This window comes from Triturus cristatus, chromosome 6 (genome assembly GCF_964204655.1).
Source record: "Triturus cristatus chromosome 6, aTriCri1.1, whole genome shotgun sequence".
NCBI lineage: Eukaryota > Metazoa > Chordata > Amphibia > Caudata > Salamandridae > Triturus > Triturus cristatus.
In genome coordinates, this window is record NC_140589.1 from 1,774,267,975 (window position 1) to 1,774,293,642 (window position 25,668).

At 45.8% G+C, this 25,668-nt stretch overlaps 1 protein-coding gene across 3 annotated transcripts in view; it reads left to right on the forward strand.

Annotated features, from left to right (window-relative positions):
* LOC146821977 (serine/threonine-protein kinase pdik1l-like) overlaps window positions 1-25,668 on the forward strand; it is a 179,161-nt gene that overhangs the window by 71,529 nt on the left and 81,964 nt on the right. For 2 of the 3 annotated variants that reach the window (XM_085609400.1, XM_085609401.1), the window contains exon 3: window positions 7,111-7,341. In XM_085609400.1, the coding sequence (XP_085465526.1) occupies window positions 7,111-7,334 (224 nt within the window). In that variant the 3' untranslated portion in view covers window positions 7,335-7,341. Of the gene's footprint in view, window positions 1-7,110; window positions 7,342-9,563; window positions 9,769-25,668 lie in introns of those variants that run through there. The other variant, XM_085609399.1, reaches the window with a different exon arrangement.

Genomic DNA, 25,668 nt, shown 5'->3' on the forward strand with positions numbered 1-25,668 from the left:
TATTTGTGGGATAATTGTTTTTGGGAGGGTGAGCCTATTTCACGACAGGAGGGAGATTATTTCTGGTGTTGTACAAGTGCCATGTCTTACCATTTGGATATGGTGTTGGAGGGGGGAGGGGTGTTATTTTAACTCCGCAGTCAGCATGCAGCGTTTAATGTACCTACAGAAATTGTACACTTCAAAATACATGGCACCATGTACCTCACAAGATACGTCCGTATGTACACGTAAATTTACTCACAATGCAGTCCACTAATGCTAAAACTTGTATGCGGTTTATGTCCTGGAACATAAGGGGCCTTAACGATCGAAGAAAAATTCACACAGTGGTGGCCTATTTGCATAGACACAACAATGACGTTGCTATACTGCAGGAAACACCTTACCCCAAAATCTGGGCTACTGACCCCTAGAAGAATGGAAGGCACATGTATATCGTCCGGGTTTGCATCCCATGCTAGAGGGGTGCCCATCTGGGTGCGTAGAAACTCGGGCCTACAGATACAAGAAATAGACGTGGATACAGGGGGCTGTTATTTGCTGGCCAGGTGCCGTAAAGATAACTTTAGTGTGTTACTGGTAGGGGTTTATGGGCCAAATTTCGATGACCCTCAATTTTATCATGTATTAAAAGACCACATAATGACCTTCCCATATGCCAATACTCTGGGGGGTGACTTCAATTGCATACAGAACCCTGAATTGGATAGATCAAAGGGCGCTCCTAGACGTCCATCGTGCGCAGCATGCGCCATAGCATAGCATTGCTGAGGCAGAAGGTCTTTGTGACGTCTGGCGTCATCGCTCTCCCTTGGGCAGAGAATATACGCACTATTCCTCTGTCCACGATACACACACTAGAATAGATTACTGGTATGCCTCACTTGCTCTACTCCCTTTCATACAGGACTGTACACATTGGCGTGTACACTTTCTGACCACTCACCGGTGACTCTACAGATTACGCTAGCCAACCTGAGCAACACTGTGTGCACATGGCGTTTCCCTCAATACTCGTTATTGGATACAGGTATCCGTACAGAATTTAACATTGCGATTGAAAAATTCTTTGCCACAAACCTGGGTCATGTATCCACCATGTGCTCCACTTGGGAGACTTTTTAAAATCTACATAAGCGGAATGGCGATCTCTAAACATGCAGGGGTTCGTACTCCACTACAAAAGGTAGAGAACACGCTTACAACACTGGAGCGTAGGCTCCAGGAAGGTGAGGATCCACACAAAGTGACTAGTATAACGAATTAGCAGAGACCGAAGTTAAACATTTAGGGAAATACGCCACGGCTAGGGTGCATGCGGAGGGAGACTGACCGAGCGCCACCTTGGCAGTGGTAGGCCTGCCGGTGGCGACGGTTATGTCTCAAAAATATACAGTGAAAGTGGCGAACTGCAAGACAGCACATCAGAGATGGTGGAGGCCTTTGCCAATTATTATATACCTCTAGGGGGTCCTCCACCTTGGAATCAGATGTGGAATATCTTGCACATATAGCGATGGCATGGTTGGAAGATAAAGACAGAGACTTATAGACCTACGGAAATCTTAACAGTACTGAAGGAAATGCCTAACGAAAAGGCCCCTGGGGCAGATGGATTAACTGTGGCTTTCTATAAGGCTTACCAGGACAAACTGATCCCGCATTTGGTGAACCTTTTCGAAGAGAGGGCTAATCAGAGCATTATGCCACCATCTATGAGGGAGGCTACCTTGATCACCCTATTAAAACCGTGAAAACCGCCCAAACACTGTTGTTGTTATTATAGGGGATTTGTAGAGCGCATGTCTGCCGTAAGGCTTCCCAGCGCTGTGCGATTAGTTACTGATAAGATGCCGGCGACTTAGAGGTGTTGCTTAAACAGCCAGGTCTTGATTTGCTTTCGAAATTGCAGTTTGTCTATTTTTCTACACTCTAATGGAATAGAATTCCAGAGTTTAGGAGCCAGATGTGAAAAAGCTCTTCCACCCCGTCTTTCTCTCCTGACCTTTGTTTGTGTTAGGCAGTCTGCCGTGCTAGATCGTAACCGCCTGTTTGGAATGTAGGGGGATATGAGTTTCCTGACTTTTTCTGGCCCTTTATTATGGCGTGCTCTGTGTGTAATGATCAGGATCTTGAATTTTATTCTTGCTTCTATCGGTAACCATTGAAGGTACGCTAAATGTTTTTTTTACCGATTCCCGTATGGGGACATCACAGAGAAGCCTGGCAGCTGCATTCTGAACGATCTACAGTTTGCACGTGACTTATTTAGATGCCCCCAGGAACAGAGAGTTTCCATAGTCTAGTCAGGAAGTGACCAGAGAGTGGACCACTGTCTTCCCAATATGTATTGGCATCCTGTCCAGGATTTTCTGTAGGCTTCTCAGTAGTCCGTAACAAGTCGTGGCTACATTCTTGGCTTGGGTCCCCATAGATAGGTCGGATGCTAGCAAAAAGCTCTGATTCTGTGCTGTGATGTGCTCGAAAATCCATCTGAGTTGGATGGAGACATTGGTGGGTCTCAAGAAAACAAGACGGGTTTCTGTTGAAATGTTTTTCTAGCAGCTTGCCTGCATATGGTAGCTGGGATATAGGTCGGTAGTTCCCCAGTTGTCCTGTATCTGCATTGGCTTTTTTTAATAGGGGTTTTATCACTGCGTGTTTCCAGGCTCCTGGGACTTCGCCAAATTCTAGAGATTGATTCAAAACCCTGAGTAAATCTGGTATAATGATGGGTGCTACTGTCTTAAGTATTTGTGGAGGGGCTGGGTCAACAGGTGAGCTGGATTTCACCTTTTCCTTCAGTGCTACAATCTCATGCTGTTCAATGGGTGGGAAGTTAGTCATCACCTGCTGTGGAAGTACTATTTCTGAAACTTCTTCCCTCTCTGGATCAGGGTCTCCCTTATTTTTTAAATTACTGTATATGTCAGCTACTTTAGAGAGAATGTATGTGGCCCGGTCATTACAACTCTCTGCCGACGTTTCAGTAGGGCCATTGACAGAGTTTGAGTTAGTGACTTAATTACTTGGAACAATTCCTTTGAAGAGTTCTGAGTACTGTTTATTTTTTCTTCAAATAATTTAGCTTGGCTTGCTTTGATGTTCTCATGGTAATTCCTAATTGCTATTTTATTTTCAGATTTCAATGAGGGTTCGTAGGATTTTCTCCACTCCCTTTCAAGCCTTTTACATTGCTTCTTTAGTTCTAGGAGCTGGGGATTAAACCATCCTTCAGCTCTAGATCTGGTTTTAGGCTTTAACGCCGTTTAGGAGCCACTAGGTCCAGGGATTTATTAATCCATGACTGTTCCTCCTACAGACCCATATCCCTGCTTAACATAGACCCCAAACTGTTTGCAAAAGTGCTGGCAAACAGGCTGGCACCCCTATTGCCAAAATTGGTGGGGTCGGAACAGACAGGGTTTGTCCCGGGGCGCTCGCTTACAAGCAATTTGCGTGCTCACTTTGCCACTGGATTCAAGCTAGCCAGGCTGATGATGGCTGATTAGCCAGAAACAGGTCCCAGGATGCTTGTTTCCGGTCCAGGGAAGACATGGCTTGGCAGTTCGGGCTGGACTGTTCCCATGAGGCACAGGGTCAGACTGATTTGCATATGGCCATGTCTGAACTGGGGTGGCGGAGTGAGCTAATGAATGATGATGGATTAAACCCAGATCAGTTGACTGGAGGTGAGTGCTTGCATTGTTCAACACTCCGTCCATCATCCCCTTTGGTTTTGCTTTTTTGGTATCATAGCAAGAATCGACCCGAATGTCAAAGCCACAGCATTATTTATATATATCGAGAAAGCATTTGACTCTGTAGAGTGGAGGTTCCTATATGCAGTCTTGAGAAGAGTGGGTGTGGAGGATATTTTTTAAACTGGTGGAGGTCCTGTATGCACAACCAGTGGCACATGTATGAGTCAATGGCGCTTTGTCACGTCCGATAGTTATTGCCAGAGGCTTTCCCCTTTCCCCCACTTCTGTACGCCTTAGTGGCGGACCCTCTGGTGTGTACGATGTGGGAATACCACGCATATAGAGGCAAACTATCACTGCAATATAACCTAACTATTGCAGCATACACGGATGATGCATTACTCTATTTGCGCAATCCGGAGCTAAACCTTGCACCAATGCTGCAGAAGGTGGAGAGATTTGGGTAACCCTCAGGTCTATACATCCATTGGCACAAGTCAATCTTTCCCCTAAAGGCAACTGCTACACCCATTCACACTAATTATCCTATAGAGTCGACCACAGTCCCAGTAAGATACCGGAGCATAAAGATACATACTGATCCTGAGGTTGTATTGTCAGAAAACTACGGATGTGCTATACAAAAACCGAAGTGATCGAGAAGTGAATTAAACTCCCACTGTCCCTGGTTGGCCATATTGCATTAATGAAGATGGTGGTGCTCCCTCGGTTTCTTTTCCTAAACCTTCCCATCAGTCTGCCTAGATCCTTTTTTCATAGTTTGCGCTCATTACTAACACGTCTCGCCTGGGCCGGTAAGCAACCCCGTGTTAAATGGGACAACCTAATCATACCATACTCGGAGGGTGGGCTGAAGGCCCCACATATGGAGAGATTGCTGGATACATGGCCCACATAACTTGCCACATCTATACATAGAACATAACCTTGTTTCCCCCACTCCGCTACAGAAATTACTGACCGGTGGCTCTCAGGGAAAACCCTGCATAATAGATCCTGTGGGGTGCACAGGGTCTCAACTGCCTAGAATAGCAGTCACTCAACAGTTGAACACAATATACTCTCCCAAACTACCCATAGTGTGGTGCGATTGGTTCCCACTCCGTAACGACCGCGCAACATTACAAACTCTACATAAATTGCAAATAGTACACATGGGGGACCTATTCCAGGACGGAGTTGTGAGAACGTGGGTGCAAGCGTCCTCTCGTGCCCAAAGGATGACTACATTAGACACTTACCAGTACTATGGAGTACGGCAGGCACTGCGCACGATAATAGGCGCCGAAATGACATAACCACAAGAAATGAAATCGCTGACTTATCTTTTACAATCAGGGTCCCCGCAGCATGGCAACACAATACTTTACACACTCCTAAAGGGGCAGGCAACCCAAATGAAGAAGAAATTTCAATTGAAATGGGAGGAAGAGCTAGGCATGGAAATCAGAGGCACAGGGGACCCACTGCTTTAGTAACATTATTTCACTTTCGCAGAATGGACAGCACAGGTTAATTTATTTTAAATACCTCCACAGAGTTTATTACACTTTTTTCAAAGTGTGAAGTAGCATGGCACATACCATATCTGCAGAGTATATAATGCTATTAATATTTAGGGCGGGGAGGGGCGTTATGACTCACTTGGTTTTGCCTCTCGTGGATGATGGTCCTTTCCCACATTCAACAGTGGTACTAGATGGCATATTACACTATGCACATCTATACGTATATATTTACATTATATTTACAAAATAATAGTCGGGATTGTCTCATTGAAAAGAGAAATCTGTGAAATATAAACATATGTTCTAAGAATTCAAAGTCGCACGGCATACCTCACTTTTCATGTATAAAATATAAATACTAGAAGCGATGTTTTGTGCATTTGTCTTGATCTTTCACTCCCTCTACAATTGAAACAAGCTTTGTCAAAGTCAATAGGTCTCGTATTTTGGGCCTATTGAACATGCCAGTGTTTTTAGCCATGCTGCACAGCATTCTCCATGCTATGCAGCATGACTACAGAAGCTTAGGAAAAAAAGCTTTTGACGTGTCCGAAAAGCAGATCGGGGGAGGGGGGGTGGGTAACATAACACAGGAGGCAGAAGTAAGACTGTGGGCCAGTGGTGGAACAGCTAAGCAACTGTGAGGCACAAGTGTGGGCCACAAGCCACATAGGGTGCAGGTGGTGACTGCGAAGGACACAGAGCAGAATGCAACTTTTGGGAGGTAAAAGTAACTTTGAGCTGATCGGGAGAAGCTAAAACTTAAGAGGCAAGCAAATGAGTAACAATAAAGCCAACCAAAGGTGAGCACTAGATGGTCTCTAGGTCACTACAAGCGAACAATTCGTCTTGCAATAGACCCCACTCTCTAGCAGGCGAGACCTAAAACAGAATAGGTGCCAAACAAATGACTGCTGTTAATTTCTTTTGTTTATTCCTGGCCTGGTCTGTGTGAGATGGAGGAGGGGATAACATTGTTTCAGAAGTTTCATGGAGATCTAGGTAGGTCTGTGATGCGAGAGCTGCAGATCCCTTTGGGAACCCAAATATTTAGAGCGGTATGCCCACCCTCGCTGGAATTGTGGTCTGGTCTCCCTTACAGGGAGACACGCCTGCATTTTCATGCAGTCGCAAAATTACTTCTGCCTAACCAATGTTAATGAGCGAGGAGGTTTTGCAACCTTCTGAGAATGTACATTTTGTAAAGGACATCAGTCTCCTCCTTAAATGAAGATCCGTTTGCACTCCCATTAATGTGCAGATTGCAGTCATGGCTTGAACATCGACCCCCTAGCCTCTGAGATTCGGGAGAGGAAAGTTTCAGTACAAGAAGACTAATCTGTTTGTGACTTGCGTAGCACAGTTTGTAACGTGACAACGGAGAGCTGGTGTACAAGTGGTGTTTGCAGAGGAGGACAAGCACAAGGATTGAGGGGAAACCAACATACAATGGTCAGGATGGAAAAGTAAGTAGGTAGAACAGTGCTGGGGTGTTGCTTAGGACGACTAAAGGGGTGACTAAGTGGAAACCGAGTAGTGGGTAATTCTCCCCGGGTGGTACAGTTACAAAACGAATTGCTTTATTAAATAAATATCGCCACAGTTTCAGAAGACTGCAGTGTGTTTTTTTTTTTTTTTTTCCTTTTTAAACAAGTGTTCTAGCGCGAACCTACCCTTTTTTGAAAGCTCTATATCCCAGGGACAGCTATCCAGACGCGAGAGCGTCCTCTTTTAAGTAGATTCCTACACTCAACACTAGTATGAATAAATAAACAAAAAGCATCTTTCTTGATAATGGACTTTCAGTGTCCCCAACATTTAGATTTATTTGTTTTACCGTATTTCTTTAAACCTGTCTTTATTTATTTTCTTAGGAATATATATTTGCCGTGGGCAGAATATTGTTCCGATTGGGGAGGCATTACTAGAAAACCCAAAAATGGAGCTGAACATCCCATTGAAAAATAAGAAGTTTCTTCCCGAAGATGTAATTGACCTTCTTCGTGATATGCTGGCCTACAACCCAAAGGACCGGCTCGATGCCTTCGAGCTCGAAATCCGTATTAATCAAATAACATATGGAGATACGGGTGACTAAAAACAAGGTATGAAACAGTCCTATTTTTCTAGTTCTTTTTACATGGTTTTAAATACTGAAGCATTTTTACTTTTATTCAACTCTGGAACGACTTTACTTCCATTTAAAAAAAAAAAAAGCTTTGGATTACTAATCTTTGTAATCTCTAAAAAGTGACACATTCAAATTGAGCTGAGGGGTTTATTTTCACTTAAACCCTAATCTTGAAATACATTGATACTTATTCCATAATGATCACTCTTTTATATACAGGAGAGGAGCTTTATCAGAAAAGTTGCTGTTTTCTAAATAAACAACCCAGTATTATTGGGTCTAGATCTCCTCTTCCTCCATAAATTATATATCAGACTTCTTAAAAGTAATTTTTTAAAGGCACGCAGTCTGGTCTTGCAGAAGTTAGCTGCTTTTATAAATAACTTGCAAGCCCAGTCGTGGTTTAAATGTACGTTTAGTGTAATTAATGGAAGATCCACCATCTTCCAAATGACATTTCATGCAGCCCGCTCTGGTTATATTTATCTTCTCTTTGACCCTACGCTAACTTCTCAAAGCACACTACTACAAAAATGTTAGTCCTAACTAACTGTTCTGCATCATAGGATCTTCATTGCTAGTCATAAACTCCTGAATATGTCCCGCTGTGTGCCCGATCCCAGAACCCTTTTCGTATTGTTTTCTTCTGTGGAAACAGCATCTTACAATGTCCGTATTCATGAGTTCATATACAAATCTGTAGAATGGAGCCTCATGGAGACCCTATTTGTTCATGAATGTTCAAAACAACTCTCCAGAGTGTCCTTATAAAACGGCATTGCAGCATTTAAAGGCAGGAAACCTCTCTTGAAGCAGAGAAATGAAGGCAAAATGCAGCCTGTTAGGCTTACATTGAAGACAGAGGAAACCGCATTGGAAATGCAACAGGTCTCACGTTTGTTTCAGTTAGAGCTATTGGCGTTGTAAATGACAATGTCTTTTACCATGTGTTTTGGAGTGTATGTATGTGATGTGTAGTGGAATTATGTGGGTTGTATTGGAATTGTTAGTTGTGCAATTGTGTTGTGGAATTGTGTGGTGTAGAGTGGATTTGTGTAGTGGAAATATGTGGCGCAGTGGAATTATGGGCATAGTAATGATATGGTATTGAGTGTACAGGAATTATATGGAGTGGCATTCTGTGTTAGGGAGGGTAATTATCTGGAATGGTATTTTGTGACCTGGAGTAGTATGTAATGGAGTTAAATTATGTGATGTGCTGTTAAATTTTGTGGCATGATGTGGAATTTTGTGATGTGAATTGGATGTATAGTGTGTTGTGTAATTGTGTTGAGTTGAATTATGTGGCTTGGTGTCGAACTATGTGGTGTGGATTGGAAATGTAGGGAGTTAAATTATGTGACGTGAAACTGTGTGGCTAGCTTTGGCTTTTTGATTATGAAAAAACACAAATCTTTTGGAGCTAAGGTCCAGATCTGTGACTTCGGGTGTTAAAAAAACCCAGGTAATTTGAGTTACCTGTGCTAACCTTAACTTTGAAGCTTTTGTTTCATGTTCTTGCTTCAGTCTGAAGTAGTTTTGCTATGTGGCACTAAAAAATAGCAACCATCACAAAAGGTCTCATTCTTTTTATCCTGTTTATTTGCATCTGTATTATTTCTAATTGCCTACCGCTAGATGTATACAAATAATCACTATTACGCCTCTGAACCCCGCCGGATTACCACAAACCTACCCAGTGCTGTCTCATCTAATATCATGGTAATACAGTAAGCAGTATAATGAAGTTTCAGTTTTTGGATGGATTGATTAATGCACTTTGTAGTGCTAGCTGTGTATGCCCTTTCCCCTCCAGACAAAGGGTCAAAAACAGCTTCTGCAATTCTATGCAAGTAAAAAAAAAAGACCACTTTGCCTCCTCATCATTCTACTTGTAAATTGCCAGATAATCCACACCCTTTGACCAGATAATCTATCATACAACTACACTCTGCATATGAACAGACAGAAAAGCGAATGAGACGTGGAAGCTGGTGGGCGCATGGGAGTAGAGTGGTAAAGATTTGAGTGCAGGTGGAATGCCACATTCACTTAGGGTTCAAGCTTGGTGATTAAAAAAATAGTGTTGTGCTCTAACCTATAGAGGTGGACATCCAGGGACTCATGCAGAAGGGAAACTAACTAGTAGGAACGTGTCAAAGGGTGAGTAATTTAATTTATTCTTTTCCTCCACAGGTGGATCACTGTTGAGAAAATCACACCTAATTAGGATCAGTATTTAAAATAGAATCTCTGAGTGGCATTTCCCAGAAATGGAGACCGATTATGTGGATCTGATCCCCAACCCATCATACTTCATAAATATATGATTTTGTAAAGTAAAGATTGTTAATATTTTTCTATATTTATTGAGTCTAATAAAGTGTGTTTTGTAATTATTGATTGTTTTTTAAATATGCAGATGTTTAAGACTATGATCTGGCTGGCATTAATATGAAAAATTCACAAAGGGAAAAATATATATCTGGAACATTCTGTGGTTAGAACATATTTTATGAATGATTCAAGAGATACTTTGTGAAATGCAGTAAACATATTTTTCTCTTTGAAATAAAAAAAAAATAGCACAAGAAAAAGAAAATATGAAAAATGATGTCTCAATTCTCCCTTTGAATGGCCTTCTACATGGCATTCACTCTATTTCTTTCTGCATAATTTAATGCTGATTTGAGTTTCAGATTCCATTGTTTTACTTACATTTACGCAAGGCTAAGGAATACATGCTGAAATACACACAGGTAATGCAGTTATAGGAATATATACTATTGCCAATATAACCAAGCAAATTAATAAATCTTTCAACAACTAAACCAGGAACCAAATAATGACCTAAAATTGTCCTACAGTTCTTTCTGCCAAGTTCTGAACTTCTGTTCCAATGTGATGTAAGTTCCCTATTGCCTCAAACAGTGGCATTATCAGGGATATACGTATAATTCTCTCTATAATTTTGACAATGCCTTCCTTTTCTAAAATCATATCGAGGGCCGCACAGTTCTGAAAGGCCACATTGTAGCCCACTGCTAATTCCATGGTCCGTTTGCCCAATGCAGCTGTTTCATTTATTGTTGCCTCTAACAGACAGCCCATCCTTCTAATCTCATAAGAGTTGAGCATTATACTTAATGGGGGTATCATTTTTTTTGCAAAAGTCAGTAGCTATATGTGCAGAGGTGTATCTTATGGACCTCCCTTTTCCTCTTGTCTGATGTTGTACCGTCACATGCTTTTGGTAATGTGTTTTGGGGTGAGTTATATTTGCATAAGAAGACATGAAACAGTCAAGTATATAAAATATACCTGCTCTCCTATATGCATAGGAAAAACATATTTAGGTGAACTGGTCCTATTAGATATATTACAGATACTCTGACCCACAGGAATAGTTTTATTGCTCATTACACAGAGGGGTCCAACACCTCTATCCGTGTATAATGTTAGTTACTTGGGCCTTTTCATGTTAGATGACCTGTTCAACAGCATTTCAACAAATCTTTCGTGTTCCTGGGGAAGTTACATTTTCTATAAACAAGCCATTAAATTCAAAGGGCATTCTCTGATTCCCATCTGTCAGTTTGTCACACCCTTACGGCTACATTATTTCTTTCTTGTATCTATTATCGAGGGTCATACCAAATTCGCCGCCCCTGCTCCGCCTGTGATGTTCTCTTTTAGCTAGTAATGTTTCTAACATACTGATATGGAGACCTATACAAGATGCAATATAAGGCAAAGGGTTATGCCACATGGGCATGCCTTTCTGAGTTGTTGACTGTAGTTTCAAGCATATCCAGCAGTTGGTAACAATTTCTTTATGGTATGCATTTGTTGTCTGTAGTGCCAAATTATCTCTATAGTCTTCGTGATGATGTTGGTGCAAATCTATTGACTGGGTAATTGTTCTCGTCAAATGTGGGCCTTGTATGCCCATGGGAGAGGCACATCTTTTCATATATGACTATTGCAAGAAAGATGGCTAAGCGTAATAATCATTTCACAAAGATGACAAGAGCTGGGAAGTGTAACAGTCCATCTTTGTAATCTCATTCATGCATTCTTCCACAGTTGAATGTCTTCTTCTACTCATTAAAGGTAATGACCATGCTGTAGGGGTCCACATCTTCAAAGTCACAAGATGACTCAGAGAGGATTCTAGTACTTAAGGCACTCCAGGATTGAAAGGGCTTGGTCAGTATTGTTGGTTGAGCCCAGAAGACACCCTAGGATGCAAATCGTATTGAAGCTTATCGGTATGCACTGCTTTTGGTAAATTTGCAATGTTATTGACATTTTGGTGCTGGTGCACTCTTAATGGGCCTTGTATGAATCCAGTTTTTATGTCCTTCGCGTTTGACAGCTGTATCAGTAGCCAACAATACCGGAGTGGGCCCCTTCCACCTCGGTTGAAGGCATTTATTATGCTGAAAGCTCTTGGTGAACACAGTCTCCTGGTTGCAGATTGTGTCCCACCCACATGGATAATGTAGGCTGAGCGTCCTTCCCCTGATTATAATAAAGGTTCCTTCATCTGAAGGAAACACCTTGGTTATAGATTCCTTACCTTAGAATTACCCCCAGGTGTCAGACTGGATCCGGAAAGTTTTCTGTCAGCAGTACCTCTGCGTGTCGGAAGGTGGCATCGGTCGGCTCCGTATCTGTCGTTGGCGTCGTGGTCGCTGGGATGACGTCACGTCTGCTACTTTGACGCCGCCCTTGCGCGCTGACATCAGTGCTTTCTTTTTTCACGCCAGCCAGCACAGATCTGGAGAGAGCGGTACCTCCAGTCACTTTTTGAATTAATTTGTTTGAGCGACTTTTGTCAACGCCTTTTTGAGTCTACGACTCCTGGTGCACGAGGGATGCCCGGTTTCAAGGCATACGGTTTCTGTACCTGACTGATGTCTGTTACTGATCCGCACCGCGTGTGCCTCTTTTGCCTGGAGCGTGACCACGACCCCAAGTCGTGCTCCGACTGCCGGTCGATTGCTCCCGCAAAGCCTTCGGAGCCGTCTCGAAAGCTGCTTGAGCGCCGGCTCTCGGCTCCGCGCCATTCGTGGTCCCAGGCGCGAGGGACCAGTTGCGGAGCCATCACCAATTGTCCAAGTCATTGAAGTCTTTGCACTCTGGGTTGGGTAAGGCTAGGCACAAAAAGAAGTCAAAGAAGCATCTTCGCTCTTCGACTTCTCCCCGGATCAGAGGCCTCTGGTCTCCCGCGGAGTCCGGGCTCCATATCAACCTTCTGCAGCTCTGGGCGATCCGTCTTGCACTGAAGGCATTCCTTCCCTCTGTCCGGGGAAGAAGTAGTACAGGTATTCACGGACAACACCACTGCCATGTGGTACTGCAACAAACTGGGCAGGGTGGGGTTGTGGACCCTCTGGACATGGCTGGAACATCAGGGCATATCCCTCGTTAAACACCTGGCAGGTTCCCTGAACGCCAGGGCGGAAAAACTCGGCTGCAGGTGCATGATGGATCACGAATTGTGTCTTTACTCTGAGGTGGTGCAGGGTCTCTTTCGACAGTGGGGAGAGCCTTGGTTAGATCTATTCGCCACCAAAGAGAACACGCAATATCAGCAATTCTGCGCGCTGGGATTTCCAAGGCGGTACTCGCTAGGCGGTGCTTTTCCTCACGAGTGGGGTTGCGGTCTGTTGTACGCCTTCCCGCCTATACCACTTCTGCCCAGAGTGCTGAAGAAGATCCGGGTGACCGTGCCCAAGTCATCCTTGTGGCTCCGGATTGGGTACGGAGAGTCTGGTATCCCGAGCTGCTCAACATGGCCATCGATCCTCTGATCCGTCTGCCTCTTCGGGAGGATCTTCTGTCGCAGCAAGAGGGGACGGTCCTCCACCCGCACCTGTCCCGCCTCCACCTCCTTGAGTGGAGATTGAGCGGCAGCAGTTGACCTCTTTTGACCTGCCTCCAGAAGTCTATGATGTAATCTTGGCAGCCAGGCGTCCCTCCACTAAGACGGTTTACGCCTGCCGGTGGAACAAATTTGTGACATGGTGCACAGCAAAGGCTGTGGATCCCCTTTCTGAGCTTCTCTTGTTTCTCCTTTCTTTAGCCCAGCAGGGCTCTGCTCTGGGCACTATCAAAGGGCCATCTCAGCCTTCCTTCGGCTTCCAGATCAGCCTTCTCTTTTCAAGTCCCCGGTTGTTAATCGTTCCTTGAAAGGCATAACTCATCTCTTTCCTCCTATTCCCTTCGTTATACCTCAGTGGGACTTGAATCTAGTCTTAACCTATTTAATGTCCACTCCTTTTGAGCCGCTTCACAACTGTCCTTTAAGGCTTCTGATGCTTAAAACTGCATTCCTGGTAGCCATCACATCTGCCAGAAGGATGAGTGAGCTCCAGGCTCTTTCCTCCAAGCCTCCTTTCCTGTCTGTCCATCTGGACAAGGTGGTTCTCAGGACCTTCTTTCCGCCTCCACATCCTTCGAAAGAGGAGGAGAGGCTCCACCGTCTGGATACAAAATGTGCACTTTCCTTTTATCTGGATTGCACAAAACAGTTCCGGGTGGATGACCAGCTCTTTGTTGGCTACATGGGCTCCAAAAAAAGGTCGGGCCGTACACAAGAGACTATCTCCCGATGGGTGGTTTTGTGTATCAAAGCCTGTTATTCTCTGGCTCCCATTCCACCAGGGTGACAGCAGCAACTACTGCTTTGGGACGAGGAGTCCCTCTGCATGACATCTGTCAGGCAGCTTTGTGGGCATCGCTGCACTCATTTACGAAACACTACTGCCTGGACAGCCAAGTCCGGAAAGACTGCTTCTTTGGCCGTTCTGTTCTCCAGGATTTTCTGGTGTAATCTTGGTTCGCAGACCCACCTGGTATTGCTGGGGTATCTATTCTAAAGATAGGAATCTATAATTGACGTGTTTTTATCAGCTGAACAAGTTCCTTACCTTCGGTAACAATATATCTGTAAGACACATTAGTTAGTTATAGATTCCTTACTGCCCCCCACCCATCTTCCCCGTTCTGCAAACTGATTTCTAGGGTTAAGGATATCCTTTCACGACCCTAGTTTTGTGCACCAGTGGTCAGTGTCTTGCATGGCTCTGCGTTTCTGGCACGTAAAGTCGTGTTCAGAACTAACTTCAGCGCGCAACGGCGGTGTCTAAAATGCTGCCGCGACGTCATTCCTGCGACCACGACGCCAACGACTGGCGCGGAGCTGACAGACGCCACCTTCTGACGTGCAGAAGTACTGCTGACAAACTTTCCGGATCCAGTTTGACGCCTGGGGGTAATTTTAAGGTAAGGAATCTATAACTAACTAATGTTTCTTACGGATATATCGTTACCGAAGGTAAATAACTTATTCTTCAATCAAGACAATGCAGTGGCTTCTCAGTGTCTCATCACTAATGTGCATGGTAGCACTTCCTTAAGGAGCCCCCCCTATTTATATCAATCTGTTGGGGTTCAGTTTGGTGCTGGCATTTGGTGCACTGCTCATACTTAGAAGTGTTATGGGCAACGCATCTATGCAAGTCAGTGCAGTCTCTGCACATATTTTTGCAATCTTTGCTTTAAGAATGCTGTTTCTCTTTTCTACTGTGCCTGTTGCATGTGGATGGTACACGCATTGAAATTTGTGTTTGATAGCCAGGGCATTAAATAGTAACTCTACCTCCTTATTCACAGTGTGGGACCCTGAATCATGGGAGGTGCTCCTTCAGAAAACCTTTAGTTACTGTTGCACCATCATTCTTCTTAGTAGGGGGCGTGGCTTAGGAAGATGTGAAGTTAGCGTGCTCCACGGAGCTCCCCTTAACTCCATTTATCCGACATCACCCTGGGGACATAAAATACAATAGAAGCCATACTACAGACAAAGGGAGTGCCTCACTTCTCCTGGAGCTGCTTAAAACCGGGACGCGGACGCAGCATGATACTGCTACTGCTGAGGCCTGGGAGACGGCGGGTGAGCTTCGATGACCATTTTGCAGATGTAGTGGAAAGCCTGTGTGGAGCCACGAAGGAACCGCAACAGCTGCAGAGGACTGGAGGAAACAAACGCAGAAGTACCGAGTGACGGTGGCGTGGGGAGGTTCCGGTCCTGCAGCGACGTTGGCCGAGGAAGGGAGCCCTGGTGCTGGAGGCGCTGTGAGGAGAAGCCGCGGAAAACTTGCGGTGCGACCGAGGCGGTCTCAGACGCGCCACGCTGGTTGCTCTGATCTGTAGGATCACCAGGTACTGGGACTCAATTAACTGCGGGGGCAGAGTGAGACGGAATAGGGACCTGCCTGCCCGTGAGGGGTCCTAGTTGTGGCAAGACCCATCCAGGATCGGGAAAGGCTTGAGGCCTGTAAAGGGGACCGGTGAATGCGCGTCCCTGAGCGGCAGTGAAGTGGAGTTGAGGGGGGGGGGAGCCAAAACAGCAGTGGAAGGTGACCCTGACCCCTGGAGGGCATCTAGCAGTAGTAGAGAGGACGTTCCCGGTTTCGCCTAGACGAGGAAAGGCACGGTAATGGGACTGAGTAGCTGAAGCGTATCTGGCACCCCTGGACACGAAAGCCCACTCAACAAGGCGGCCGAGGTGCCGAAGACTTGGACTGAAAATAGGCCCCCTGGCAGCTACAGACCCCCTGCGGGTTTTCAGATGCTGAAAGTGCTGAGGATTTACCCCGGAGAAGGGGGGAGCTAAAATGAAGAAGTGAAGGCAGTCTTCTACACTAGAGGTGTGCCCGCTCAAGTGCTGACGGAAACCCCTGCAGAGACCTGCATAGTCTAGTGGATCGGAGTCCACGGAGGCGGATATCTGGTGACAAGAAGTATTTGTACACTGTGATTTAGATAGGGCTGACCTCACCTTGCATTCCTGGCCCACAGCGAAGAGAAGACCGTTGCAGAGGAAACCAGGAGACGGCCAGGCGGCCTGTGGTCGGGAGTGAACGTCCGGTCCAGCACTCAGAATCCGAAATTGCGGAGAGGGGTTCCTGCACCCGGGGAGGACCAAGTGAGACCCCTGCCAGGTGACGCAACTGGGGGAAGAGGGGCCTGGAAGAGTAGGCAGGAGGTGAAATAAAAATGGTGAAAGAAAAGGCCGGCAAGACTGCGCAGTCCAATAAAATCTCTAACTGCACACTCCCTCTCCCCCTGACCAGGAGTTAGTCTGCGGCCCAGACATCCCGAAAGGGTGAGATAGCGCACAATGAGGAAAGAGCTGCCTCCATAGCGGACGTGCTGACAGCTATTCATTCCACAAGGGATGAGATGATCCATAAAATACTCTGATGTGAACCTGCTCCGGTGCGATCTGAGGAAGGTGTCTGAGAGGTTAACCACCACTGAACAAATGGTGGACACTCTACGGACTGAACTCCATTCCCTTAGGGAGATGGTCATTGACCTCCAGAAGCGAGTAGTGCGCATTGACAACCTTGCCGAGGATGCGGAGGGGAGGTGGTGCAGGAACAACCTCAGTTTTGTAGGGTTTCCAGAGAAAGTAGAGGGACCATCGGCAGAGCTCTTTTTAGAGGATTGGTTGGTCAACACACTTGCACCCAGGAAGCTTTCAAAGTTCTTCACAGTAGAAAGAGCACATAAAGCATTGGTCCCTCCTTCAAAACTGGGAGCCTCGCCTCGAGCCATCATTGCCCGATTTCTGAATTTCCGCGCTCAGGACGCTATCCTACAATTTACCCGAACCAAGGGGCCGATGATGTATGAGGGACAGCGGATCCCCATCTTCCCAGATTACACATGAGTGCAGGAACAGCGGCGCTCATTCCTGGCAGTAAAGCAGCGAATGTTGGACTTGAATATTAAATACAGTCTCCTCTTTCCAGCGAATCTGAGGATCGAAAACAAAGGGAAAGCGCTGTTTTTCTTCTCCGCAGCAGAAGCATGCAACTGGCTGGATGCCGGGGGCTCCCCAGGCGCCTGTTTGGTGCCCTCGACACCAATGCCCTGAGAGGGGAGGGAGGTCGAGCAGGTCGCCTCGGGTGAGGGGCAACCAAACTTCCTCGGTGGGCAGGGACAGGACCCAGAGTCCTGGCTGCATCAGTCGGTTCAGATGGAACGCTGCACGCCTCAGATGTTGTTCCAGACTCACGAACATCGTCACCTAACCGGCTCACGAATAGTAATCTCACTGAGGACACAGGTACTTAGTCCAGAAATGAAAATGGAAAACAGGGCAGAAATCACCAGAATGAACGGTAACTGACATTCAAGACACTTGGCAAGTACTAATCGCTGAATGAAGACAGGGGAGCTCAAGCTGCTAAGGACAGATACAGGCACTTTTATATGCACTGGAGGTAGTTAACGGGGGTCTGCCCTCAGAGGCAGGTACCCGTGTAGTGTAGTTCCTATTTCCATTATAGGCTCTGCGCACTGGAATAATATACACTATAGTTGTGGCATAGGACTGAGGTCAGTATGCCATAGGACTGAGGTCAGTATGCCTCTATCGAGTACATTAAACTTAATTACTTTGTGTGCCAGCTAACTCAGAGGCCACTAGAAACTCCTTGAATGAACAAGAAGGGAGTAGTTTCTGACAACAGCATAAACATGACAACTTTTGTTTCCCTTAGAATCGGAACATGTCTCAGAATTGTGGAAACAACAGATACGTTTCACTCAGTCAATCGTGCATGCTTAGTTTCTTCAGAGTTGCACAGAAATAGATAGACGGGCGTTTCAATAAAAGGATTGATTGAACAGTCTTTTTTTCTCGCGTAAAAGATATGAGCTGTTACAATCGCAAGATAGTATGCGAGATATAATACGTACAGCGTAAGCAGTAAGAAGAAATAATACTGCAACAGCATTGTCTTCTAGCTATGACATATATTCATATACTCGTACATAAATAACATAGGCTAAAAAGTGGATACTCGTTTGATGCTTCTAAATCGTTCTACCCCAGTGTACCTAACCTAAGTGTAGCGCAAGGTAAGAAGTAGGTGCCGTATTCTATAGTATGGTAAGCTATAGTTTTGAATATGCCAAGAATCCCTCTAGGTTCTAGTCAGCTCCATACCTTAGAATGAGAGAGGTGGGAATCTCTTTCCGGGTCTCAAACTCTAACACCCCGTGAAGGGAGTCAGAACACTGGAAGCTGTATTCTCTGCGAGCAGGGATGACAGCGTCTGGTCGGTGCGTCAGGCGGGGACCCTAATTCTTCCGAACTTGCCGTGGCGAGCCATATCGAGCTGTGCAGCCAAGCCGTGGTTTGCCATGGTACGGGAAGGTATATTTATACCTGGAAGATGCTTAGGAATGTTAGCATTGACGTAAAGTCAAGCAGAGGAAGACTTCATGAATGAACCCCTAAGGAATAGTAGTTCATGCATAATAGATGAGTTCTTGGAGAAATCAATATTCCTAGCTAGGGAAAGTCCCAATGGCTTAAGGGTCTGGTTTCTAAAAACTTGTTGCGACGTGGAGATGGACGGATGTAGGTGACCATGCCTGTATTTGGATAGCATGGCTAATGCCTAAATAAGGACTGGGATTCTATGCCTAAATAAGGGCAATGCGAATTGTGCCTATATAAGGACAAGATTTAGGAAAACCTATATACGGACATCTAAATTGAAACACAACACCCGGATGGGGAGCTGGAGCCTTGTCTTCGCATCTTGCCGGCTGGCCAGCCACTTTTGTTGGGATAACGGGAGGGGGGGTCTGATTCACTGGGAGTGGGTTTTGTTTTCTAGAGGGTATTACGTTATGGGGTTTCACCTAAAGGGAATGGGGCTGACATCTACATGCCTCAACCTTATTACATTTCGAGGGAGAGGGAAATGCGATATTGCCCGGGGGGGGCGGAGGGGGGGGGGCATCAGTTGGTGATGTTTGGGAACAGTTTTATGGGGTGATTGCACCCAAATGTCAGTCCGCTAGATCTGTAATGATGGTTTTAGGGTTCTGGTTACGTACATAGTCAAAGGCAGCTGAGATGTATGATGGTACGAATGATGATGTATACACGCGATGGCGACCATTAGCCTTAAGTTAATCACATGGAATGACCGTGGTGTAGTTGCCTTTCAGAAACGCAGGTGTGTTTTTGCATACTTGAAAAGGTATAAGGTGGCGGTGGCCTGCTTGCAGGAAATGCATATTTGGGGGGGACACTATTCAGTGCATACGGAAATGCCATAGGGGGCAACTGTTTGCCACGTCTTACTCCTGGTTCGCCAGGGGGGCCCTTGTCTGGGTGGCACCAAGGATTCCTTTTCAGCACTTACATCATGTGGTGGACGTAGAGGGGAGATGCGTTACCCTGCATGGGAGATTGGACGGTATGGTAGTGTGTATGATTAATGTGTATGCCCCAAATGAGGACAGCGTGTCCTTCTTCCCAGGTCGTATGAATGTGGCTTCACCATACCTGGGGGCACCATGATACTGGCTGGGAATGTTAATTTCGTCCTGGATGGATTCCTTGACCGTGAACCCCAGCGTCCCCACACTAAACCCAAAATGTCCACCATGGTGCAAGATTTGCTGGAAGTTATGTGTCTTCGAGATGTATGGTTTATGCGCAATCCTGTCACTAGGCAATTCTCTTGTCATACCCCTGCTGCGGGGACCTCCAGTAGGATGGATTACTGGTTTCTCTCCACAGACCTCTGGTGGAATGTGGGCGGGATAACGTATCTACCTAGATATTTATCGGATCACTCCCCGGTCCTTATGGAGCTGAGGGGGAGGGAGGTTAGATCTGAGATCCCTCCCCCTGTGGTGACTTAATACGGACGCTTTGACGGACCCCACTATTTTTAGCCACAATTTCTGACGAACTAAAACATTATTTTGAAGAGAACTGGGAATCGGCCTCCTGTCGCACAGGTGAGTGGGAAGCTATGAGGGTGGTCATGAGGGGAATTTGCATAAAAACATGCTCTGGGGTGCGGCGGCAGCTGCAGCGAGATGTGGTGGCACATGAGGCAGGTCTGGGTAAACTGGAGGCTCGGGATCGCCATGGCCCCTGAGAAGTTGGGGGAGTGGGGAGCCGCCAGAGAGGCGCTATTGACCGATCTCCGCCGGTTAGAAAAGCATGTGTATACGACCAATCGCCAAAGACTTTATAGAGAGGGGGATAGAACAGGGGCATTGTCGGCGAGATTAGCACAGCAGGAAACATCTGGGGCCCCAATAATGCTGATCCATGATGCTGAGGGGACATTGGTGTACGCACAACTTGCGATAGTGGAACTCTAGTGACCCACTTACAGGCGGTGTACAAAGATCAGCCTGCCCAAAGTCTGGAGGCAGTACACACCTACCTGGACGCAGTCGAACTTCCCTGGCTGGAACCTGAAAAGACTGAGGCACTGTGTGCCCCGATCACCAAGGAAGAAGTGAGTCGGGCTATATTTCGGCTCAAGCCTGCCAAGAGTCCGGGATCTGACTGACTCCCTGCGGAGTTTTACAGGCAGTTTGCTCCAGTACTTATCGATAGACTCCTGAGGAGGGGAGTTCTGGTGCCCACCATGAGGGAAGCACTGGTGGCCATGATACTTAAGTGATAAAGACCCCGACCTGCCCAGCTCCCACTGGCCAATCTTGCTGCTAAAAATCAATGTAAAAATACTGAGTGGGATCCTACCGGACCGTCTGCTCTCGGTGATATCCCGACTAGTCCATGTAGATCAGGCAGGGTTTATACCGCGAAGAAATGCGGCATTGAATCTGAGACGGTTGGTGCATGTGTAGCATGCCCTGGGTCTGTCGGAAATGAATTGTGCTATAGCACTGTTGGATTTCGAGCAAGCGTTCGACTCGGTGGAGTGGCCATACATGTCAGGTTCTTCAATGATTTGGGGTGGGTGAGAAATATCTCAAGTGGGTACAGTTGATCTATGCAGCGCCTAGTGCCAGAGTGTGCATGGGGAGAAGGGTGTCTGGCAGGCTCACACTTGGTCGGGGCACCCATCAGGGATACCCTCCCCCTTCCTCCTGTTCACGATGGTGATGGAGCCCCTGGTCACGTGCTTGCAGAATGGGATGGCCCCTTGGGGTATCACACTTGGGTAGACCGATCATATGGTTTTGCTATGCTCTAATGTACATTTGTCACACCCAGGGCGCTCAATACCTTTGCTTCTCGGAGAGCTGCAGGAGTTTGGGGACATTTCCGTACTTCCCATCAATCCGGGGAAGTCCAGGGTGGTCCCTCTCGGCAGACTGGCCATGGTCCCTGACGTATTATGACCGCATATTGAGTTGCCGTGTGTGGGAGAGGGAGCTCGGTATTTGGGCATTCGTCTGGCCACAACAGTCTTGTCCTATCTTGGATCCGATTATAACGGGGCTGCGGGGCTCGATCTGCTTCTGGACAGAATTACCGTTGTCGCTCATGGGGTGCATCGCAATCAAGATGATCGTCCTACCCCGCTACCTATATGCAGTGCAACACTCACTCTGTCATCCCGCTGCATTATTTCCAGACGTTGGAGAGTCTGTTGGTGTCGTCCTATGGGTGAAGAAACGTTGGAAGGTTCGCTTAGCAATGTTGCAGAGGACGTGGGAGGGGGGTGGGCTGGAGGTGCCTCGAGTGGATTTTTACTACATGGCTTCTCAGTTGCAGCATGCATTTCACTGGCTGGATGATGAGGACAACTGGGAGAAACGATTGCTGGCGGCAACTTACGGTGCCAGCTCGCTGACAGAGCTGCTGATGCTGGGAGGTGGTGTCCCGAGGAATTGCCCCTACATTGTGGGCCATGTAGCTACAGTAAGGAAAAAATGTAGTGAGGAGAGTGGTGCGGGGGTCCCTGTTTGCTCCGGATATGCCCCTGTCTGCGCTGCGCCCTTTTGCCAGTATTGCGGACTCCATGTCGTTATGTCTGTGGCAAGAGGAGGCTGCTAGATGTTAGGGGACCTTTACATTGATGGGGAATTCGTGACGCGGCATAGGATACCTTTCATCTAGGGCTGGGCCAATTTCTGCAGTACGGAAAAATATCCAGTGTTGCCCAGGAGCTTTGGCCGGGGTCCCAGAGGAGCCTCCCAAAACTAATATCCTGAAAGTAATGTAAATGGCGCAGGGTAGAAGCTTGATTTCACACCTGTACAGAGCATTGAGGGAGGATCTGCCAGGGGAGACTCTGGGCATGCAAGCAAATGGGACATACTCCTGACGGAACCCCTGACTGAGGGAGAATGGTGCATGCGGGGGTGCAGAGCGTGAGAGCAAATCCGCGGTTTAAGCTCCTCCAATACAATATAATACACCAAGTGTATCTTACTCCTCACACGTTACATATAATCTATCCGACCCGGACGGATGAGTGGCCCAGATGCCACGGGCAGGGTGGCGGATTTCTTACACATGGTCTGGTCCTGCCCGCTGCTGCCTCTCTAGTGGGAGGAAGTACTCGCGCACTTACAAGAGGCTACGAGCTGGACCATCCCTAGAGAGATTTGGCAAGCACTGTTGTGAGTGTTACCTACGTCAAAGCACAAAAAACGAAGCAGGCGGGAGCAGTAGTGTAACACTGTCTGGGCTATGTTTATGACCACAGCAGATGGATATAATGTGAAAGTACAGTAACCCGATAATCCGCCACATACTGACGAGGGGAGGGAGGGGGGTGGGCGGAAGGAGTTTGTTGAGAAACATTTTCTATGCATTTGTATAGACTGATTGCGTAAGGCAGTAAATGTTATTATGTGGTAATTAGAAGCAAGGGATGCCTACGCACCAGAGGAATGTCCTTTTTTATTTTTATATAAAAGCTAATAAAACTTATTTTTTTTAAAATCATTCTTCTTTGTTGCATAAACCTATGTCCAGACAGAACACTCGGACAACCACCAGTGCATACCAATATTTGTGTGTTAGGGCAAGCTCTACAAAGTCCATCTACAAATGTTCTAAGAGCACCTAGGGGATAGGAAAATCTCCTGATGCTGTAGGTGTTTTTCTTTCAAAAGTTCTTATTGTACTAGAATTGTGAGAAATACCTGCATATGACATCATGCCCCTAGTGTTATGTGCAGGTCCATGAATAGTAAGGGCGAAATTATATACCAGATTATCGGGCAACCTGATCATTCCATTCGGTCCCACCCTGATGCCATCAATGTCTCTTCCCTCCTTCTGCCAGATCAACATTACATGGTTTCTTTGACATTTGTTCAGACTAAGCTACATACATGGTACTTGTTTCTGCTAAGGCAGTTTCTTTTGCAGTTTGATCACCAAAATAATTACCCTTACTAACGACATCTATTAATTTCTAATGGGCTGCACATTTAATATTCACGAGAGCCTTGGGCAAAGTCAATGCATTGAGGAGGAGCACAATCAAGGTGCCATATTTTATTTTAGCACCTCTAGACGTCTAAAATCCGTTTTCCTTTGATAGTCTAACAAAATCATGCACAACCCCAAAAGCATACTGACTATGAGGGTATTCTAAGACCTCCATGTTCCTCGGTAAATCCTGCAAGAGCGCATCCTTCTATCCTCCTTGCTCATGTGTAGCTGGGTAACAATCTGTAGTGTTATCTGGAATCCTTAGTGCTGGAGTCTTGCTAATAGCTTTCCTAATGGTTTGAAACCTATCCAGGGTATAGGGTCAGTAACATCCTTGTGTCAATTATTCCAAAGGTTTGTATGTAAGGGAGCTATTTGGAATCCACGGTCTGCAGTACCCTGCCATTCTGAAAAAATTAATGTACTGCATGTTGTGTTGTGGGCATATGATGTTGCATTATAGCACGAATGCTTAGGGGTAATATTCTACACTCTCCTTTAGAAATCTGGTGACCTAAATAGGACACCTGTTTTCTACCAAATTGCAATTTTAGTTGATGCCTTGTGTCCGTGTTATGCAAAAAATTCAACCTATTTATAGTGGGCCATGTGCATTTTTCTTATTTCAGCATCTATGAGATTGTCTACGTATTGTATCACTGCTACCCTGGGGTCTATAGTATGTTGGTCAAGATCTGTCTTTAGTATTTATGAATATATTGAGGGAGTGTCTGTGTATTCCAGAGGAGAAAGTTTCCACGAAATGGAACTTCCTCAAAAAATGAATAACCAGTATGAGTATCCGGATGGAGGAGTAGAGAAAAGAATGCATTTGTCAAATCTGCGACTGAATAATATGTAGCCAATGAGGGTATGGTGGGAAAAGCTGCTGTGGGGTTTGGCACTGCAGGGAACCTGGGTAGGACTATCTTGGTAATATTGTGCATATCTTTGACCAAACGCCATTCATCAGATTTAAAGAGGTCCTTCCTTAGTTCGCGCATCGGGAAGATCAGTGAGTTACATACACTCCCACATGTTTGCTCCAGGATTCCCTCCTTCACTAATGCTGATATTATTTCCTATGATCCTATCTCTCGTTTCCCTGAAAATATGAGACTGTGGAACTTGAGGCAGTGCAATATTGTCCTTCAAAATTACATGAATAGGCTCAACATTCAATATTATTTCTCAATCAGATTTGTTCACTGCCCAGACAAACTGTTACATTGTTTCGTACAGTATCAAACAATCCAAAATAATAATCTAGTTTGGTATGGCAACACACATATATAGAAAGGGTACTCGTCACTTCCTCAATGAAAACACCATCGGGTTTAATTTAAAATTACTTTTGTCAGAAACCATAAAACAGTGCTAGTCTGTAATGTGGCAAATTAAACATTAGTCGTTGACTCATAGGATTCATGATGAGGACATATGAAATACCTACAGAAGAATTTTCCATCTTCGAGAGCGGTATATGGGGAACAGTATGAAATGATACTGTGGAGATAGTAGCACCAGCATCTATGAGAAACGTAGCATCTTGACCATTTACTTTCCCCAGAGTGTAGGGACCCTCCTGGTCTACCGATCGAGAGAATGCCACCACTCCTATTTCGCTTTCAGGGCACCCCTATTCTTTAAAATAATAATCATCATAGTTGTCTCTGACAGTCATTTGATGTGGGGGTCTGTCGTTGCTGATCAAAATAGTTTCTGTTCACTGCACCTTGGGGAGGCCCTGAACGGAAAGCGGTGAAAGAGTTGCTCTGATGTATCTGGGGGGGGGGGGGGCATTCTTTCTTGGTAATTGAGTTATTAGAACTCTCAATCTTCTAGTGCTATTTGCAAACACAAATACTGCACACCTGGTCTTTTTGTGCCCTGACCCTTCCCCATCTTTGGAAACCTTCTCCCCTTTGAACCTGCATGTTTCCACAAAATCCCCTACCCTGTCCCCTGTTTTTAATATTAAACTGCTGTACCTGTTAGACTACTAATTTAGCCTTTGTGTCCTTCCTTTCATTGTTT